The sequence below is a fragment of the Mauremys mutica genome, chromosome 4 (genome assembly GCF_020497125.1).
Source record: "Mauremys mutica isolate MM-2020 ecotype Southern chromosome 4, ASM2049712v1, whole genome shotgun sequence".
In the NCBI taxonomy this organism is placed as follows: domain Eukaryota; kingdom Metazoa; phylum Chordata; order Testudines; family Geoemydidae; genus Mauremys; species Mauremys mutica.
This window is the reverse complement of record NC_059075.1, coordinates 20,135,650-20,155,347: the sequence shown is the minus strand read 5'-3', so window position 1 is coordinate 20,155,347 and position 19,698 is coordinate 20,135,650. Positions and strand designations below refer to the sequence as shown.

Here is a 19,698-nt window from a genome sequence, read left to right as displayed (position 1 = left end):
GAATCCCAGGTCCCACAATCCCAGCCACCTTTGACTCACTTCTCAAACCCTCCCTTCTTCCTGCCTCTACTTCTCTCTAAAGAGAATCACAATGATTTCAGGAGAAATTGACAATACACATGACCTTCCTCCTCCCTTCAGCTTGCCTTTCATTCCCCCACCCCAATCTGCTTTCTTCCACTAACCCCTCAACATGTCCCAGTGACTCAATTCCATATCCTAATCTGCCTTGTGCCCACTCCTCTGCACCCTTACTCTTCTCCTTAACTTCTTTCCCCTCCACCCACCTCTTTCACATCACAATACAAATATACTTTAGGCTCTTCCACCTTAAAAAACCCACTCAACTCCCCTTGCATCTCCAAACACCCCCGCCCCCCATCTCCCTTTCACATCTAAAGTAATTGAATGTGCTGTTTACAATTACTGTCCTGACTTCTCCTACAACTCCATCCTAGACCCTACTGAATCTGGTTTACACTTACTGCACTCAACTGAAACTGCTCTTGCCACATCTCTAGTGACCAGTTCTTAACCAAATCTCAGAATTGGTACTCCATCCTCATCCTCCTTGATCTATCAGCCACTTTGACACAGTTGACCATACTGCTCCTCTTGGTATCACATCCACTCTTGACATCCATAACTGTCTCCTCCTGCTTCTCCTCTACAAGCCTTTGTCCTCAGATCTATTCTCTTCTCCCTCTACACCTAATCTCATCCACAAACAAATTCAACTACAGTCTCTGTGTGGAGGATTCCTAGAGTGCTCTCTCTATTCTAGACCTGTCTCATTTTGTCCAAATTCAGTCGGTCTCTCTGCCATCTCCTTGTGGATGTCTAATTGTCAGCTCAAACTTAACACTTAAACAAGCTCTGTAAGGGACAGGGGCATAGTCAGTCTGACCTAACCATCACAGCTGGGCCTAGGTATGCAACAGCCAGGTCCTGTAAGCAAGAGTCAGGCTGAAGTTAGAGACCAGGGATCACAGGCAGCACCAGGCTAGATTCAGGGGGCAGGAATCAAGGAGAGTAAATGCTATTAATACTAGTAGGGCCCAGTTATTCTTGGATGTACTAGGTGACAGGTTTCTTCATCCAATCAACACTGAACCAACAGAGGTGATGAAATTTTAGACTTGGCTTTAGTAAGTAGTGAGGATACCATAGAAAAGCTGGTCATAGGAAATAACTTGGAATGAGAGATTGTGAGTTGATTCAGTTTGAATTAAATGTAAGGATAATCAAAACCAGGTCACCAGCTATGGGTTTTTATTTCAAAAGGGCAGATGTTGGGAAATTAAGGGAATTAGTTAAAGTAACCACTTGGACTGAAGAACTCAAACACTTAAATGAGGAGGCTTAGCTTTTTTTTTTTGTATAGTTTTAAAGAAATTCCATCTGAAATTTGCATCCCAAGAAAGGCTCCAGCCGCAACTGGATTAATAACCAGCCCCAAAAGGTTATTAGGAATAAGCCAAGAGCCTATAGAGAATGAAAAAAGGGATTGATCAGCAAAAAAGGTACATTGTGAAGGTTAGAAAATGTAGGAACGAAAGCCAAGCCAAATTAGCTTTTGCCAAGGAAATTAAAAAAGTTTTAGCTGTATAACTAAGAATAAGGAAGGATAAAGTTGGGCTACTATGCAGTGTGGATGGGAAGGAGATTAAAGATAATCTATGTATGTCCCAAAAACCAAATGAATACTTTGCCTCAGATTTCAGTAACAAGAATATGGAACTTGTGCATGAAGGCAGTACAATTAGAAATGGAAAATTACCACAGAATCTCAGGGTTGGAAGGGACCTCAGGAAGTCATCTAGTCCAACCCCCTGCTCAAAGCAGGACCAAAGGCAGAAAATCTTAAAAAGAGTTTAAGGAACTCAAATTGGGCGAGGGGGAGGGGGTTCCACAGATAATTTCAGCATTCTGGGAGGGAAAGAACTGGAACATAAGATTGCTAGTCCAGTAGCTAGGATTTTTAATAAGTCTATCTAGTCAGGGGTAGTACCATATGACTGGAGAACATCATACTTGTATTTAAGGAAGGGGGGGGGGGATTTGATCTGGGTAGTTACAGACCTGTTACTCTGATCTCAGTACTACGCAAGGTTTTAGAGCAAATTGTGAAGGAAAGAACAATTAAATTAGAGGTAAATAGTAAAGGGAATGTAATGCAACATGACTTCACTAAAGAAGATCATGCCAGACTAACCAGATTTCCTTTTTTGAGTTTTTAGGTAAGGGAAGTGCAGCAGCTCTAATCTATTAGGACTTCAGTAAAGCATTTGACCCTGTACCACACAGAAAATTAGTCAAATTAGGGAAGATGGAGATCAGTGTAAGCATTGTAAGGGCAGAAGGCAACAGGTTGAGCTGCAAGGTAAATCATCTGACTGCAGAGAGATTACTGGTGGAGTTCCTCAAGGATCAGTCTTGGGACCAATCCTATTCAATATCTTTGTTATTGACCTTGACACTCCTACTTTTTATGTTTGCTAATACAAAGTTGGAGACATTGTCAGTACAGAGGAGGATCAGATTATACAAGACTGGAGTGACAGAAACGAGATGAAATTCAATAGTACAAAATGCAAGTTCATGCACTCAAGGTCTAATAGGAATTTCTATTACAAGCTAGGGGCTCATCAGTTGGAAGTGACAAAGAAGGAGAAACTTGGGTGTGTGGGTCAGTCATAGGATGACTACAGCCATAAATGTGATGCAGCTGTGAAGAAGGCAAATGCCTTGCCTTATACAGGATTGTATTTCCAGTAGCAATAAAGTAATATTAATGCTATCATCTTGAAGATCTTCATTTGGAATACTGTGCATAATTCTGGTTATTCGTGTTCAAGAAAGATTAAACTAAACTAGAACAAGCACAGAGAAGAGCTACTAGGATGATCAGAGAATGGTGGGCCTATCCTATGAGGGGAAGCCACAAGAGCTTGGCTACAGAAGAGCTAAAGGAGGGATATGATTGCAGGGTGAATTAAAAAAAATAAATCAGATTTTTGATAAGTGTTTTGAGGGAAAACAATTAAAATTATAGCTCAAAGATCTCATCACAGATTAATGATTATAAATACTAATTCTATAGTATTAGACCTATAGTCATGTAATGTTTAAGAAAAGTTTTGTAAATGAGTTCCAGTAGTTCATGGACTAGGGACCCAATCTCATGGGGTTCCACAGGCTTCTGTATAGATTTAGATTAATCTTTCTATCTACCCAATAGGACTCGGTGCTCAGTCTAGAAGATACCATCAGAGATACTTAGTTTTGCAGTTCTCAAACTGAGAATTTGACTCTCCACAGGTAACATGCTTGTTAACAGCAGAAATGTTTTTCAACAGAGGTGAGAAATAACAGACCTCAAATTTGTCCCTCTGCAAAATTTGTGGACACAGTCAATCCCTTACCTCTCTCTAGGTTTCAGCCTATATTAGATCATTTTAGGGTTGCTATAGTTTAAGGTGCTGTTGTAGCCAGTGTAAAAATTGCAGCATTTGTTGGGAAACATCAAATCACAAGTCACACTTGGCCTACACTAGGAAAGGCAGATATATAGCTAGTTTGGCTGGCTCTATGCCAACCAAGAACTCTCCAATGCTGACCGAATCGCTATCTGCCCTCACAGGGCAGCTTTCGGGTCCTTTTTTGTCAAAGGAGGAGTCATGGGTCTGGCCCAAAATTCTTCCCTTCTGTCAAAACAGAAGAAAAATGGTAAGTTACAGAATAAAGCAGGTAAGCTGCAGCATTAAAAAAAAAGTTAGAAGACAGCTAACACAAATAATAGAACATGCTGTCATGTCAAGTGAGATGTGTCTGTTTTGCCAACTAGTCTATGGGTGTGGCTCTAAAATAATTAAACTGATGCTGTCATGATTGAAGAGCACAGAGTAGGTCTCCCACTACAGATCTTTCACACTCCAAAGAATAGGATTCAAACATCTTCTCCAAAACTTAGACAATTGTGGACAAAAAAAGTATGTGGAAAAAGAGTACTGCAGACATGCTAGATATTCAGAGCTGCATGCAGAGATGCTTTTTTCAAATCAATATTACAAGATACTTTACATAAGATACAGTGAACGCTAATCAAGCTTCAAAAATACACAATTTTTTGTTTTGGTTTTGAGCCCCAATGTTAGTTAAACACACTAGTATGTTGTTCTGCAGACTAACTAAACAGCCTATGAAATAAAAAACAAGTACTGGTAACCATAGAGAAGCAGGTGTTTTTAAATGCCTTCATAAGACAAAAATCAAGCTTCACTTATTTCCCCATTATTAGTTCCAGTGGACTTGTCATTTTTAAACACAACATAAAAATTAACTACTTCTCTCAGTGTTTATCCTAGTTGACTGAAAGTTATCTGAATACTAATTGGTACCTGAAGTTAGAAACATTATGCTTTCATATTTTACTACTTTAAGACTAAAGATCTGAAGCATCCACAAACTAATTGTTATCCTCTTGGGTACGTGAACGATGGTTGCCAGCAAGTGGATCCTGGTGCACTATGGTATGAACAAATCAACATGTGGATTGGACCACCCAAGATCCAAGTGGTCATGAAGCACAGTATTGGTTACATTCATATGCATTATAACCACACAAGTCAGAGATGCCGATTTCCCATGCTACCCACCACACATCTTTGCCAGATCCTGAGTCAACCCATCATCACTGCCATTCTTCCAAAGACTTCAAGCATAGTCCCAGGTTACCAAAACAATGTTTTCCCCCTGCTCTCAGTCAACCCCTTAAAAAGATTTTGGTTACATTTCTCCCTTATTCTTGAACAATTAAAATTTAGCTGCTTGCAACCAATTTATCATGTGTTCAAAGATACAAGGATGCGTCTTTATATAGGTCTTCATCTTCAACAGTATTACAAATCTAGGTGCTTCATATATTCTAAAATTTTGATTAAATTTCTTTTATTCAATAAGAAGCCTAAAAAACCCTCATTTAATTTTAATTAAAATTAAGATTAAAACTCAAGTTATGCCCACTAACTCTATCCCTACAAAATTCTGGCAATATCCCAGGATATAACTGAAATCTGCAAAACCTAGTCTTCACATACTGACACCATTGCTTTATTTACCCAGCTCAAAAAGAAAATGATTGAGCCAAATAATGTCAACAAGTTAGTTTTCTATAGCGCGTTTCCTAACACAATGCTTTTGAAGTAAATCATTTCAGAACCTCAAGTTTGGCTGGATAGGATTATACTGAGGTCTATTTATGGTAAACTGTGTGTTTAAAGAATTAGAAGGTCTCCCCACACTTTTTTTTTTTTTAAACAAAAAGTATGCAGAAAATCTAAGATCTGATTAAAAATGAAGGCTACATTTGTAAATGTATCTTCAAAATGCAAAACTGATTAAATGTTATCCTCAAGTAGACAACATTAGGGACAAAAATCAGTAGACCAATAGGAAACGGAGAAAAAACACACACACCTCTCTCCTAGTTCAAAGTTACCATCCCCTCACACAAAGCAGTCTGTTGCCCAACTGAATGGCACAACAAAGTTAAAGTAATAAGCTCTTAAGAGGGGGAAATAAAAGAGCTAGTCTAAAGAACACTACGTTCACACACAAATGCGAGTCTCAGAGCCTGGGTCAACTGACTCACCCCCATTGCTGGCTTTCAAGCTATGTCTCAGAGGCCAGGCTAGGAACAGAGAGCTGGGACCCTGGGGAGGGCCAGTAGGAAACCTGTGGAGAAGCCCAAGCTAGATGGCAGCCTGGCTTGGAGCAGAGACCTGGTGTCAGGCTTTCTTGTCAATTTCACAGCTCCAGCATAGCCATGAAGTTGACAAGACAGCCAATAGCTGATGTAAGTAACAGTGCCCTATCTACACCAAACAAGCCCTATGTCTGTTGTGGAGGTGGAGTTATAATATTAGTGTAGTAGGGCACTTACACTGGCAGGAGCAAGGCTGTAGTGTGTACACTGACATAGTTAGATTGACATAAGCTGCTTTATTTCAACCTAACTGTGCAAGGTAGGCCAGGTCTTGGACTTGCTGACTCGGGTCTTTTTTGCAGTGTAAACATACTCATAGTAAAACCAAGAGGATATGGAAGAGCAACAAGAATAGGCATAAGTCAGGATGAATGTAGTACTGCCAACTCCAAGCATTCAAACTGAAACTGAACTTAAGAATGTCAAGTTGACATACGTATCTCTAGACTGATTAGAATAAAGAGTTGACCTCTGAGTAAAAGGAAGTGTATATTTATTCTGATTTAAATTAGGGTCAAGCCATGCCCACATTAGACTTTTTGGAACATATAAATTAAAAAAAATAAAATATAGGTCATAGAGGTGCAGACTGTAGCGCAAGTATCTCAGCATTCATCTGAAAACCAACTTCATATAAAATCCTGCGGGTACTTAATATAGAAGGAGGCTCTTCTGGGAAATTTTGTTTTAACAGTTCAGTTATATATGCAGTAGTTAAGATTAAAAAAACCCCACACCACCACATGCATGCACACACACACCCCTACCTCCCACACCCACTCCCCATTAGGGTTCCAGATTGCAAGTGACTCAAACTTCATATTATGAACAGATTATATATAGTTAGCCACCACACATTTTCCAAAAGGAATACAATTTTCAAGTACTACCATACTAAGTTGCAAAACACAAAGGAACAACAGAACAAACACTAAGTAACTGATTAGCCCTCACAAAACTACTAAAATTAAAAAAAAACCACACAATTAAAAGGGCACCTTGACTTTTACCTTGGATAGGTTGGTCTGCTGACAGCCAGTATCTGTAGTTCTGTGGTCTGGAAGGCTTCAGATGTCTGTCTGGATAGACTCCTATTGTGGTTAGGATGAAACCTTAACTTTGGATCTAAAGTTAACACCTTGGCCAAAAAGAAAAGTTCCACAGAACAACCTAGGAGTTATTTGAGGAAGATGGGGAAAAAAAAAATCTAATATTCATCTCAATGTACCCCACGCATCACAACTTCTTATACAAAGATCTTTCTTCCCTGTCATTCTACTGAAGGTGCACAGCCCACAAGTATTCATTCCCAAGCCATAGGGTTGAAATAACATCCCTGCATAGGATGTGGAGGCAAGAACTGACCAACAACTACCTAGAAATCAAATGGCATATTGGAGGAATACTTTATGTCTATAGCTGAGCTCTACTGTAGCAACTCCTTTCCTACACAAGAAGAGATGCAGTTGGGGAGAAAGTGCTCTTCCTCTTCTTTCACCTTGTAGACACTGGTGAGTGGAAAAGGCAAAGGGCTGGTAGTAATCTGCAAGGTCATGTCACTTTGAAGCCATCAGCCAAGGAGAAGTACTCTAATTGCATATCCTCTTTAAGATGTCTTCCCCAGTTAACTCCTTCCCCAAACCCCACAAACCTTCAGTTCTATGTCGCCACCAGTCATAAAACAACTCCCACCTCAAAGAGTGGGCAAACCTGAGTTCCTACGTAGTAATGATAGGCTAAGAATTACACAGTTGCTATTGGAGCAGAAGGGGTGATGGAAAAGAAAGGTAGCCTTCTCAAAACTGGTTATTGTCAATGCAATTGCAGCTACAGGAATATGCACAGCACTTTTGGAAGTCAGCATTCATGATGGCTATTTTAACCTGTAAAGAGCCACATTAGTTTAGATGAAAGGGTATCAGATAGTTACTGGTTTTGTACATTTGGCCTTACCAATAAGATCAAATTAGACAAATATCAAAAAGATGTTTTTACTTTTTTGGTGAAAGTAGGTCAGTCATATCAACTATTTAATCAAGACATACACATGTCCATTTTTTTTTACAAAGTACTTTGGGATGGGGACTACAGTCTGTGCAGAATCACAGAATTTTTGTATTTATCACACAAATTTCTAGCTGGAGACCCAAAAGTTTACCATTTTTGCTCCTGAATAATATTACCCAGCTGAGCAAAACTGACAGACTGCATGGCATTTTGTCCATTTCCCATTAGTAGGGTGGATTAAAATTTTATTTGAATTATAATAAGATTTATTTTTTTTTAAATAATTTTAAATCTGAATTTGATACAAAATAGGTCAAGGCCTAAAAATAAAAATATATGTTCTGAATCAAGGAGCCTATCAAAAACTTTGAGTTAAAGACAGCATCAGAGGAAAATACCTAGCGTGAGGTCAAGTTTTATAAATATGGCACAACTGACCATGCACTGTATTAACGGCTTGCTTTGTTTAATAAAATAAATTTTATATGTTGTGCTCAATTAAGTTCCAGTTACCATCCTAATGCAGTTTGACACATCACAAACAAAAAATCTAGTGAATAAGCAATACAGAATTGTACATTTTAGAAAATGGTGAAAGAATAACTTGGAAATATTAAGCTACATAATTGCTTAAGTAAATATATACAGTTATAGCAGACCCTCCTAGGCAGCAAAAAGATATTCCAAATCCAGTGTAAAGGCTCTATTTAGGTGTAAAAAAAATCAAATTCTTGTAATGTTACACCAACCATTGGGAATGCACCTCTCTTTAGGAAATACTGTAATTGAAGTATGAATGAAAAAGTTGATGACAGATTTATAATCAAGGCTTTTTACATGGTGATTTTAAATAATGATTTAAACTCAATTCACTCTGCACCATTACTACAGGGAAATTCAACCATGCAGGACCAACTGAACAGTTACTCCCGTATTCCACCAAGATGTGGCAGAGTAAGGAAGAAGAGTTAAGAAGGGGAGAGAAAAGGTGTACAAATGGCAAGAAGTTTTAGTGGTTTTCTAGTTGCCAAAAGCTGGTGGGTGTAAGCAAGCTTTTAAGCTCTCTCGCCTCGGATACGCCGGACTAACTGGATGTCCTTGGGCATGATAGTGACTCTCTTGGCGTGAATAGCGCACAGGTTGGTATCCTCAAAGAGCCCCACCAAGTAGGCTTCGCTGGCCTCTTGCAGGGCCATAACAGCCAAGCTCTGGAAGCGCAAGTCGGTCTTGAAGTCCTGGGCGATTTCACGCACCAGGCGCTGGAAGGGCAGCTTGCGGATGAGCAGCTCAGTGGATTTCTGGTAGCGGCGGATCTCTCACAGGGCAACAGTGCCGGGGCGATAACGATGAGGCTTCTTCACTCCCCCAGTTGCAGGAGTGCTCTTCCGGGCGGCTTTAGTGGCCAGCTGCTTACAGGGGGCTTTGCCACCGGTGGATTTACGGGCGGTCTGCTTGGTCCTGGCCATTCTCAGCAACCCTCACTCACAACCCCGGGACAAACAGCAAAACCTCTTTCTGGAGATATTTTATCCTCCATCTTCCCTTTGTGGGGGGGGAGGGGAGGAGAGGGAAACAAAAAGCACCGAGGGAAGGTAGAAAGGAATCATGCTTTCCCATCAAGTTGAGACATTTTAGGAATCAAGGATGAAATCCAGTTTCAACCAATTAGCTGTCAAGTTTACCATTCAATTGCTTGATCATCTGGTCACTGAGAGTCAACAGAACAGTCTGATACAGATTAAATTAATATTTCTAAATTTCTCAATTTAGCTTGCTAAAACTAATACTGGATCAACAGATGTTATTAACAGAACTACACTGTGTGGTTAAGTGTATCTTCTTGCAAACATGTTTTTGTTCACTAGTTATTTACAAGCTATTTCATGAAGGAGAAAGCTTTCATTAATTTGATGTCTAGGAGCTACCTAATACAATAAATTAGGGCACTAACCTTCCACTCCTGAAAAATCTGGGCTCAAAAATTTGAGTCACAAGTGAAAGTAAGTCTGGTCCCATTCCAGTCCCCCAGATCTGCTCACAAAACTAGATCACTATACGGACAGAATTTGGTATTTGTGACATTTTTCTAGAGGTCCAGAAGTAGACTATCCAGGATGTGCTAGATCAGGATTGAGGTGCATTCTCAAAAAAGGTATTCAAGTACACATGTGTCTATGTTATGACAGATTCAATTAAGTATTATTTCATTACCACAGGATTCACTCAATTCTTCAGTACGGAAAACAAATCTAATATTTCAGAACTTGGATTTAGCAGCTTCCAGTTTTCAAAACAGCTATATCTGTTGTAAGGTAATTTGTTTTATTAAAAGACATCAGTACTAAAATACTTGCGGTAACTCTGTTTCTAAAAATTACCTCAAGACTACCACAAGCAACTGCAATTTTTAAAACTAGCCAGGAGTGAATACAAAACATTGAGACTAATCAAATGGCCTAGAATGAGTATAATAGTGCAAACACTGCATTTCTGAAGTTGACATTTTCTCCTGGTCCAAAAATCACAAGCTAACAAGTATATTTAATCAGAGACTGCCATGACCTTTAGTTTACATGTTACTATTTCTGAAGCACAGAAGCTGATAAAATTACCAGTCATTTTTTCCTCCTCTCTAAAACTGCACAATATCCATAGGTTTATGGACTAAGAACATAAGTATGACAAATCAATTACTCTTATTGTGCCTGGTTTTGGTAAATCTGTTTTACAGGAATTTTTAAAAAAATCTTAATGGACTCCTTTTGTATTTGGCAGCTGAAAATCAGAAGAAAAATAAATAAAAATAAATTTAAAGATATCTCATGGTATACACCACCTTGTATGGGTCAAAATGAAAGTAAATTGGATCTAAATTCTTAGTTTCTGAATTCTCTCTCAAGCTTGGACAACAGAAAGTCAGCTTTTACTCAATTTCACTTCCATATTCTCACTGACAGTGTGGAGGAATTTTAACTTTAAAAAATCTTTCAATTCTAATTCAAGAAAACAGATAAAAGTTATATTGTTTTATTTTGTAGAAGCTAGTTTTTAATAACCCAGATTTTAACTTTAAATCAACAAATGAATATGGCTATTTGTCACTCAAGTCTCAAGAGTTAGCCACAAACTTAATACCGGCATCAAGCACAACTCTGTCCTGACCACTGCACCAAACCCACACGCAATCTCCACTCTTATGCTGTGAAAGGCAAACTAATTTGTTTATTTAACTTTTACAAATAAAACAATATATCTCCGCACTGAAGCTGCGAGGAGCAGAGAAAGGAGACACAGGAGAGAGATCCTGCCATCCCGAGATGGAGAGGCTGGAGATATGCATTCTTCCTACCAGAAAGGCACATGAAGCCGCTTGAGAAAGGACCAAAGCTGTACCCTAACCGAGAGATCTCTTACCAACCCATCTTCACACGTGGCTGATGAAAATGTGTTGAAAGAAAAACAAACAAACGAGGCTTCACGAAGAAAAACCCAGCCCACGTTGTAACCGCTGAGGAGTCACAGGGCTCGAACCTGCTTCCCACGGATCAGCAGCAAATTACTGTACCACCGAAGCACGAGTGGTCTCCAGAGCAGGGAGACCTGGCAGGCAGCGCGGAGCGCGAAGTCCACAGGGTGCTCAGCCCGTCACGCCCAGGGCTGGCTGTCAGACGCACGGCCCCGAGGAGGGTGGGCAGCCCCTCTGCCCAGCAGGACGAACGGATGGGGCAGGCGATGCTGCCGCCTCTCTCTGAGAAAAGCCACCCGAGCCAGGCAGCGATCGGGGGTGACATGGGCCCCCCACGCCCGCCGGGGGACACGGGGCATTTCAGCCCCCATGGGGGGGGGGTAATGGCTGGGTCCCCCTCCCCCACCGGGAAGTGGCCTACACCGGGAAGAGGGGGTGGGCTGTGGTGCCGAGCGCCCTTCCCAGCCCCACCGGCCCGGCCAGGGAAATCAGCACAGACTCGGCTACAGGGTAGCAGCGCAGCCGCCCTCAGCGGGAGATCAGGGCGCCCCGGACGAAGCGGGTCTCGCACTTACCGGCATCATCTCTGGAGCGGTTCCTGAGCCGCCGTCGCTCCCAGCCTCCTTAGCTGCAGCGCGGGCTGCTTCCCTCACCGGCCGGGGGAAGCGGAGACCGCGGCGGCAGCGACGACAGGCGCCTCTCGCTTCCCCACAGGCCTCGCTCCCCGGTGGCTGCTGCCCGGAGTGGAGCGGAGCGAAGATGATGAAGGCGGCGGCAGCAGCCGGGCTCCACAGCCCCTCACCTCAGCGCTACCTGCTCTGCGTCCTCGGCCGTTCCGCCAGGCCAGGGGTTAACGACAGCGCCGCCTCCCCATTGGCCGGGGCGGGACGCCTCGATCGAGGGGGCTGGGCGGGGGAAAGACATGCGCGCGCGCGCGCGCGTACACACGCGCTGGGCCCTTAGCCCACGTGACACCAGCAGCGCGCGCGCGCTCTCGCTCTGCTAGCGTTGTTATTATCCTCCCCCTAGCGGGGCCCCGCCCCCGTGCACGTAGCCCCCCCATCCCGGCCCTTTATTGTCAGGTGTCCTAGGCCTTCCCCCTTCCTGTCTTCTGCGCCTGCCCTGTGCTCCCAGCCCCTCTCCCGCCGGCCTGCGTCCGCTCCTCCCCCCCTCCACCGGCCTGTCCTAATTTCCCATCCCCAGGGCTCGGCCCGCCACCCCCTTTCCTCACGAGTGTGTACTGGGCCTGCTCTGCCTCATTTTCTGCTGGTGCCGCACCCCTGGCCTGCTGCAGGGGCAAACTGGGCCCCTCCCACCCTGTTCCCATAGCAGCGGACCTGGCCTACGACTCCCATCTCCCGGGTAAAGGTCTCCCCCCGCTGCTGCTTGCCATGTTCTGTGTTACTGTCGCTTCCCACCACTGGACTGGTGCGCTATCAGGCGCTCTGTGCTCCAGGCTCTTGCACCAGGGGGACTGTAGGAGAAGGGCCACTTTAAAGGGCCCTTTGCCGCAGCGCAGCTGACAGTCTTCCCACAGACGTCACCCGCTGCTGGAATGTGGGGAATGCGGATTTGCAGAGGCAAAGTCCTCAGAGCGTCCCCATCCCCGCCTCCTCCTGCCCTATACTGAAAGCAGGCTGCAGCGACAACTGCAGGAGGAAGCCGGAGGGCCCTCACTGAAGGTGTAACCCTGCTGATCGGCACTCTCCGGGGGTGCAAGAGTGCGGCATGCAACGTGAAGCCTGAAGGACAAAAGCATCCTAAAGCCATACATCTGAAGTATAAAATAACACAGAGGATGTTTAACTGATACAGGAAAAAGACGAAATCAAATTATGCAATAGTATCGCTTTATTTCTAGCACCCTGGGCATCCTACAAGATCATAAAAACTACACTGCCGTTGAAACAGCTAGCTGCTGTCCGCCAAACAATAGTGCATAACAATAAGGGAAGAGAAATTTAGCCAAGGACACCGGTGTAATGATTCTGTAGTGCTTATTGTTCACAAATAGTTTCAAAGGCTTCTTTGGAAATGACTTCATGTAGCTTATACAAATTGTTTTGTTTTGCAGAACTGTAAAAATAAAGTTACTTAACAGCTCAGAAGATGTTAATCTGTTGTGCGTCAAAGCAGCAAAATAAGACTATTCCATTACATATATACAAATATCATATGGTTATGTAAGTCTTATCAACATTGCTCTTAGTCTAGAAAAAGATTAATTAGTCCTACTGTTGGATCTACTGTATGGATAAAAAATCCTCTTTTGTTTGATCTGCTAATTTCTCTGTTCTTCATTTCTTTCAGCATATACCATGTACGTTGTTTGTCAAGAAACTGTATACTTAAATACATGAGAGGTAATTTTTAACGTGTTAAATAGAGTAGGCTGTTAAAAGGTACGTTAAAGATTTTTAGCTGAGAGAGCCAGCTGGAGATTTGATGACTCTTATGAACCTTTGGAGCCCACAATCCAACCAAAGAATATTTTGTTTTGGTTCTGCAGGTAGAAGACAGTGAGATGCAAATCCTAGACCGAAGGTCATATGATAACTTCAGCTGCTTATGTAATATTGTATACATTTATTCTGATCTTTTAGCAGCCTTAAAAAGATAGTTCATAAATATAAAAAAATATAAAATATAAAAAATTGCATTGCGTGTCCGTGTGTCTCAATGCATAAGTTCTCAGCTCTGTTTTGAATGTTGTAATATGACGGAGTTGCCACTTTTGAATAAAATTGTCCTGCTGGACAAACCTGTTAGCACAATGTTTTGTCAACCTAAAATTATTTTGCAAGTACTATGCAATGTGCTACTAGTTGACAGTAAGATGTGAGACAGTGGCATCCTTGTAAACGAATTCCACCTCCCACACAGGTGTAGGAATAGGAAAGACTAGGGTACTAGGACATAAGAAAAAGACAAGTTCAGATTTTCAGAATTGCTTTATTAACCTGGAGCTAGGCAGACCTTGAATAAAATAGGCTATACATTACCATAATTATTGATATACCTTAAAATAAGCAGCTATTTAACTATATTCTTCCTCAAATATATTCTAAATATTTTTAACAAACAGGCAGAAAACATGAAAATGGCAGTGAATGGAGTTCCCCTACCTCTCCCAGTGTTTATATTGCAAAATTCTGAGTCTAATTGTGGCTAAAGGACCATTTTGGAAACTCTTTGCCCATCTTTATTTTTCCAAATGTATGCCCTCCTTCTTATTCAAGGTGCAGTTTGGTCAATGGTTCTCAAACTATGGTCTTTGGACCACTTATTGGTGGTTGTGCAGATAGCTGACTGGTGATGATTCCTTCTTGTTTTCAATAACAACATTAAAAGAAGTTAAAAATACAGTAAATAATTTTAAAATGTTATTTTGCCATGTAAACAATTGCTATATGTGCTGCTGCAGAAATGCTACATGACTGGTAATCAGTGAGTAGGTGGTCCTGAGGTTAGGGTACTCAGCTTATAGATGAAAAACCCATCTTCGAGTCACTTCTCCTGTCAGATAGAAGGGGAATTAAACTGGGGTTTCCCATGCCCCTTGTGAGTACCCTAACCACTAGGCTAAAAATTATAAAGGAGATTTCTGCTGCCATTGCCTTCTTTCTGCTCCCTCCCCCAGGATCCTTTTGTGTGGAGTTAGGCATGCACTGCTGCTGTTCTTGCAAGAAAAGAGTTAGGTGCTTGACTCCAGGAGAGGTTCCCAGCTGTGGATCCCAAGCAGAGATAGGTGCCTCTCTCCAGCTCAGACTTAGGTGTCTAATTCCCCGAGAAGGGTAGGATTTAGGACACACCCCTCTCCATCACATCTACAATTAGCTAACTTCTGCAGCTCAGACTTTAGTGGATCCCATTCTCAGGCACCAGTATGTCTCCGATTCCATGCATTGTATAGAGAGCCTAGGCACCTAACCTAGGGTTTGTGGATTCCACAACCTAGGGTTGGCTAGGGGTGCTATCCATGAAGTAACTTAGATGTCTAAACTCCAGATATAGGTGCCTAACTCCCTGTATGCAGCACCACTGTGATCCACAAAATTCCTATTTGGCTGCTGCTTAACTTTCAAGGTGCCTAATCTCACTTGTTGCCTAACTTTCCTCAGAGTTCCTGAGATGCTTAAGTTTTAGACCCTGAGGCATGCAAGCTGCTGCATCCCTCTAGGCATCTGGGTGCCTATCCCCTGCCAAATCCCAGAACTAGTCACAAACGGGGAAATAGGCATTTATCCACCTAAGTCACCTTGGTAGGTGGCTTCTGAGCATGCCTATCGGGTCAGGTCCCATTCAGAATCTGTCTGGGTGACATAGTGGTCTTAAAAGTTCTTGCCTAGTGGTTAGTGTGCTTACTGGGGATGTGGGTGACCCAGGTTCAATTTCCATCTCTCTATGAGAGGAGGAAGAAGGATATAAATAGGGGTCTCCCAAATCTTTCAGAAGGGTGCTGTAACCACTGAGCTATGGGTAGTTAGAGGGCTCCCTCAGACTCTCCTCTTAAAGCTGTTTCACTGTGGATAAATATGTAAAGAGTCATGGGGCCAGAGAAAGAGCAAGTGCAAGAATTACTCTATAGTTCAGTGGTTGGGGCTCCTCCATGGGAGGTGGGAAACTCTTTAGCTAGTCCCCCTAATTCAATTGTTCTTTCATTATTTAGCCCCAGTGAACAGCTTCAGCAGAAGAAATTAAGGGAGCCCCACAGCAGAATATCTGAGAGCTTAGTGATTAGAGAGCTCTCCTGAAAGGCAGGAGACACTATTCAAATTACTCTTGGGGAATTCTGTGCCAAAAAAAATAAAAACCTGTGTACAATATTTTAAAATTCTGCATATTTTATTTGACAAAATACAATATAATCATACTTCTGCTGTCAGGTGGCTGGGTGTCCTGCTGACAGCCCCATATGTCTGGGGCTCTGCAGTCCTGCGTGGATGGGGCTCCTGCTGTCAGGGGGAGCCCCCAGCATCCATGCCAGGTGCGGGTAGGGTGCTGGGAGGAAATCATAACTTTGCCATGGGAAAAAAATAAAATTCTGCAGGGAACATTTATTCTGTGTTATGTTGTATTGTGCAGTGGTGCAGAATTCCAGCAGAAGTATCACTTTTTTCTCCCCCTCTGACAGAGGGGGGAATTGAACTGGAGTTTCCCACCTCCCATATGAGTTGTCTAACTACTATGCTAAAAGTTAGAAGGTGGGCATTGGCACCATCACCTTCAGCTGTTTTGTATGCAGCAAGACAGATGCCAAACTCATGTTCACATGTGGCATAGGGCATTTAAGCCCCCCCTGTCTTCAGGCGGCTGGTTCCTGTTCATGGATCACTAGCAGAGATAGGTACCGGTCTCTGAGAACGTGGTGAGGTTTAGCACACATGCCTATTGTTAGCATCTCCCATTGGCTAGTTTAGGCAGCTCCCTGCCTAGCATGTTGGCTTGTGTGGATCATATGCTTAGGCTCTTCTCTCTCCTCATTCATTGTTTAGGAAGCCTATGTGCCATACTCTGCTTCGTGAGTCACAACGTTGCTCCTGTGAGTTTCTAGGCCCCCTAAAAATTGGTGCTGTGATGTGCAGCGGTGCAATGTCTAAAGCCCTTAGAGGTTCATGTTCTACATACATAGCTTGTCCGCATTCTGTGTGTGGTTGTCCAAGGTATGTCGGGTTGTATGAAATAAGTCACAAAGTCATGAGTGAGTCATGAGAATAGTTAGGGTAGAGAGTAGGGTGTGGGAGGGGATGTAGGCGGTAATGAGGGCAGAGATGTAGAATCCTAGCCTCTTTGTTTTCAGGTGCATTGCTAGAAGAGAAGGTTCTGTGCTTATGTGGAAAACTGCTTGATTTTTGTGTGATTGTAGCTTCTATTTTCACATCTAGCTACATAGCTAAAGGAAGTTCTGTTCCTCTTCCTTTGTCAGTGCAAACATTTTTTATTTTTGCTAGAACTGCTGAAACAAGAGGTTTCACCAGATGGATACACTCACATTAAATTAATAACTGGAAAAGGCAATTATTGCTAGCTACAGAAATGCACTGAAATCTAAATTAGACTTTTTGCAGGTTTAATTTATGTCTGTTTTAAATAGGATTTGTGCTGTGGCTATCATTTTGCTGTTTAAAGTTTGCTGTGATTTGGGTTGTATTGTTTCTTGTGACATTTTCTAGTTACTGTTTTGAGAATCCATTACATTTTAGTAGAGTGCTAAAATAGTCTAAGTTGCAAGAAGCCTGATTTTTTATTTACTTCTGCCGACTAATCCATTGTTCTTTTGATTCTGGAACCTGTGACTAAAGAAAGCCTGGCCTTTGGATGCTGACAGGAACAAATGTATAGCTTCAGTGAGACAAAACTAACACTTGCACAAATTTCTTCTTTTGTAGCATGAATAGTGTTGTATTGGTAGGTTGCTGTTTATTTATAATGGTGCAGGCAGGGTTTTCTTACATCTAAAGCTAAAATAGGCTTTCACTAAACTAGATATGAAAGAACTGGGAATCAGTGTTTCTAACTTTTCTACCTAGTGCTGCCTAATATTGTTAGAAGAACATTGCTATTTCTTCCCTTTATTATTAAGTAAAACAGCTTTAAGGGATTAATTTATGAGAACACCTTTTTCCATATTATGCCATATACTATACCAAGCACAGTCATTATTAAACTGTTTATAAAATGTATCTGGTGTGGAAAAGGGCCTAAAATGTGGCTGCTGGTTTTGAAGGAAAATGAAGGGTTTCCTTTTCCTGGTAATTTACCATTTTGTCTCTGCTCACTTGCTATTCCTCTAAACAGTGATTGTTCCTTCACAAAGGGAGGAACATTCACATAGTTCAGACATTAACAGACTGATCACACAAAAAGGGGGTCTGGAAAGGTATTTGTTGTAAGCCTTTATATTGTGTAAAGTTTTTTTGTGCATCCCTTCCAAAGAACCACATGTATGTCTCGCTTAATGTTAAATATTTTCCTCTTGAAAGTCACATTTCTTTCTCTTATTGTAATGCTGTGAAAACTGGCCTTAAGTAGGTAAGCAATTATAACAACTGAGTCATGTAAGTAATAATAACCTTGTTAAGCAGTCTGTTGCAGGTGCAGTATACTGTAACAGATGATGTCAACAAAGGAAGACTATGAATCTCCAGGAAAGTTGCACAGCAACAATTTTGAAATAATTTTGGATAATACTTCACACACCAGAGTCTGAATGTTAGAATAAAGGGTTTGTTTTAATTTGTCTATCATGTCCCAGCAATCTCACACAGAATCAAGCTGAATTTTAGAGACTGCAAAAATGACAAGGATATGTATTTGTCAATAATCATGTGCTGAACTGCTCAAATTCATAAACAGAGTATATGTCTGGATCACCAGCAAACTAGCTCAAAGGGAGATAAAGGATAAATCATGCTAAAATGGGAACACTCAGTTGTTAATTCTGTACACAATCTCCACAATAAATGAACAGGAGAAAAGTCTTACTGCATTACTGTACTATATTAGGGCATTACTTTAGACTGATGGTCACATTGTCCTTTAATGTACTAGCTGTTTGGTATGGATATATCATCTTGTACTAAAGATTAAATGCCATCATATGTGTATATGGGCTTTTTGCATACATAAAAAATCCAGTTCTGCTCCACTGTAATTTAGAATGATGCAACATATAAACACATCAGAAAGACTGGAGGAGACACAAACAGAAAAGAGAGGTTAAAGCTCCTGGGAGAGGTTATTTTTATTTTTACATATTTAGGTATATAACCATATCAGTTGTCACATTAATGTCTTGGATTTGCTTTTTTCTTTTCTTCAATTGTAATCATCAGAGTACCAGAGGGAGCATACAAGCATAGCTAAATATTAGCTGCAGAATATTAGCTGAAGATGTGGGGTAGAGGAGAGATTTAGAGAACAATCCATTATTTGACATTTAGTTCTGTTTTTCCCAAGGTGCCATTTTGTGTTGGGTATATTGCCTTTCACTTATTTCAGAAACAATGATTAGGGTTTTCTTCTTAATATTTGGGGGAAGGGATAGCTCAGTGGTTTGAGCATTGGCTTCCTAAACTCAGGGTTGTGAGTTCAATACTTGAGGGGACCACTTAGGGATCTGGGGCAAAAATCAGTAATTGGTCCTGCTAGTGAAGGCAGGGGGCTGGACTTGATGACCTTTCAAGGTCCCTTCCAGTTCTAGGAGATCAGTATATCTCCAATTAATTAAAAAAAAATCTATTATTGCATTTGATGTAACAAATCATAGGGTTGTTTTCAGTTAACTCAAACAGCTATCAGGGAGGTCAGGCACTTCTGTGCTCCCTTTTACTGTTTCCAACTGCTTTAGATTTCAGATACCTACATTTTCTCAAAGGTCCCATATAGAACCCCACAGTATTCATATGAGTTCTTTAGACCATACTGCTAACAAATTGTAGCTAATCTACCACTTTTT

The 19,698-nt window shown here is 41.6% G+C and overlaps 1 protein-coding gene and 1 pseudogene across 4 annotated transcripts in view; both read right to left on the bottom strand.

Annotated features, from left to right (window-relative positions):
* PPP1R13B (protein phosphatase 1 regulatory subunit 13B) overlaps nucleotides 1-11,941 on the bottom strand; it is a 122,870-nt gene extending 110,929 nt beyond the window's left edge. For 3 of the 4 annotated variants that reach the window (XM_045015751.1, XM_045015753.1, XM_045015755.1), the window contains exon 1: nucleotides 11,816-11,941. In XM_045015751.1, coding sequence (XP_044871686.1) covers nucleotides 11,816-11,824 — 9 coding nt within the window. In that variant the 5' untranslated portion in view covers nucleotides 11,825-11,941. Of the gene's footprint in view, nucleotides 1-11,188; nucleotides 11,315-11,815 lie in introns of those variants that run through there. The other variant, XM_045015752.1, reaches the window with a different exon arrangement.
* LOC123369795 lies at nucleotides 8,830-11,860 on the bottom strand (annotated as a pseudogene).
* Nucleotides 11,942-19,698: the final 7,757 nt, after the last annotated feature.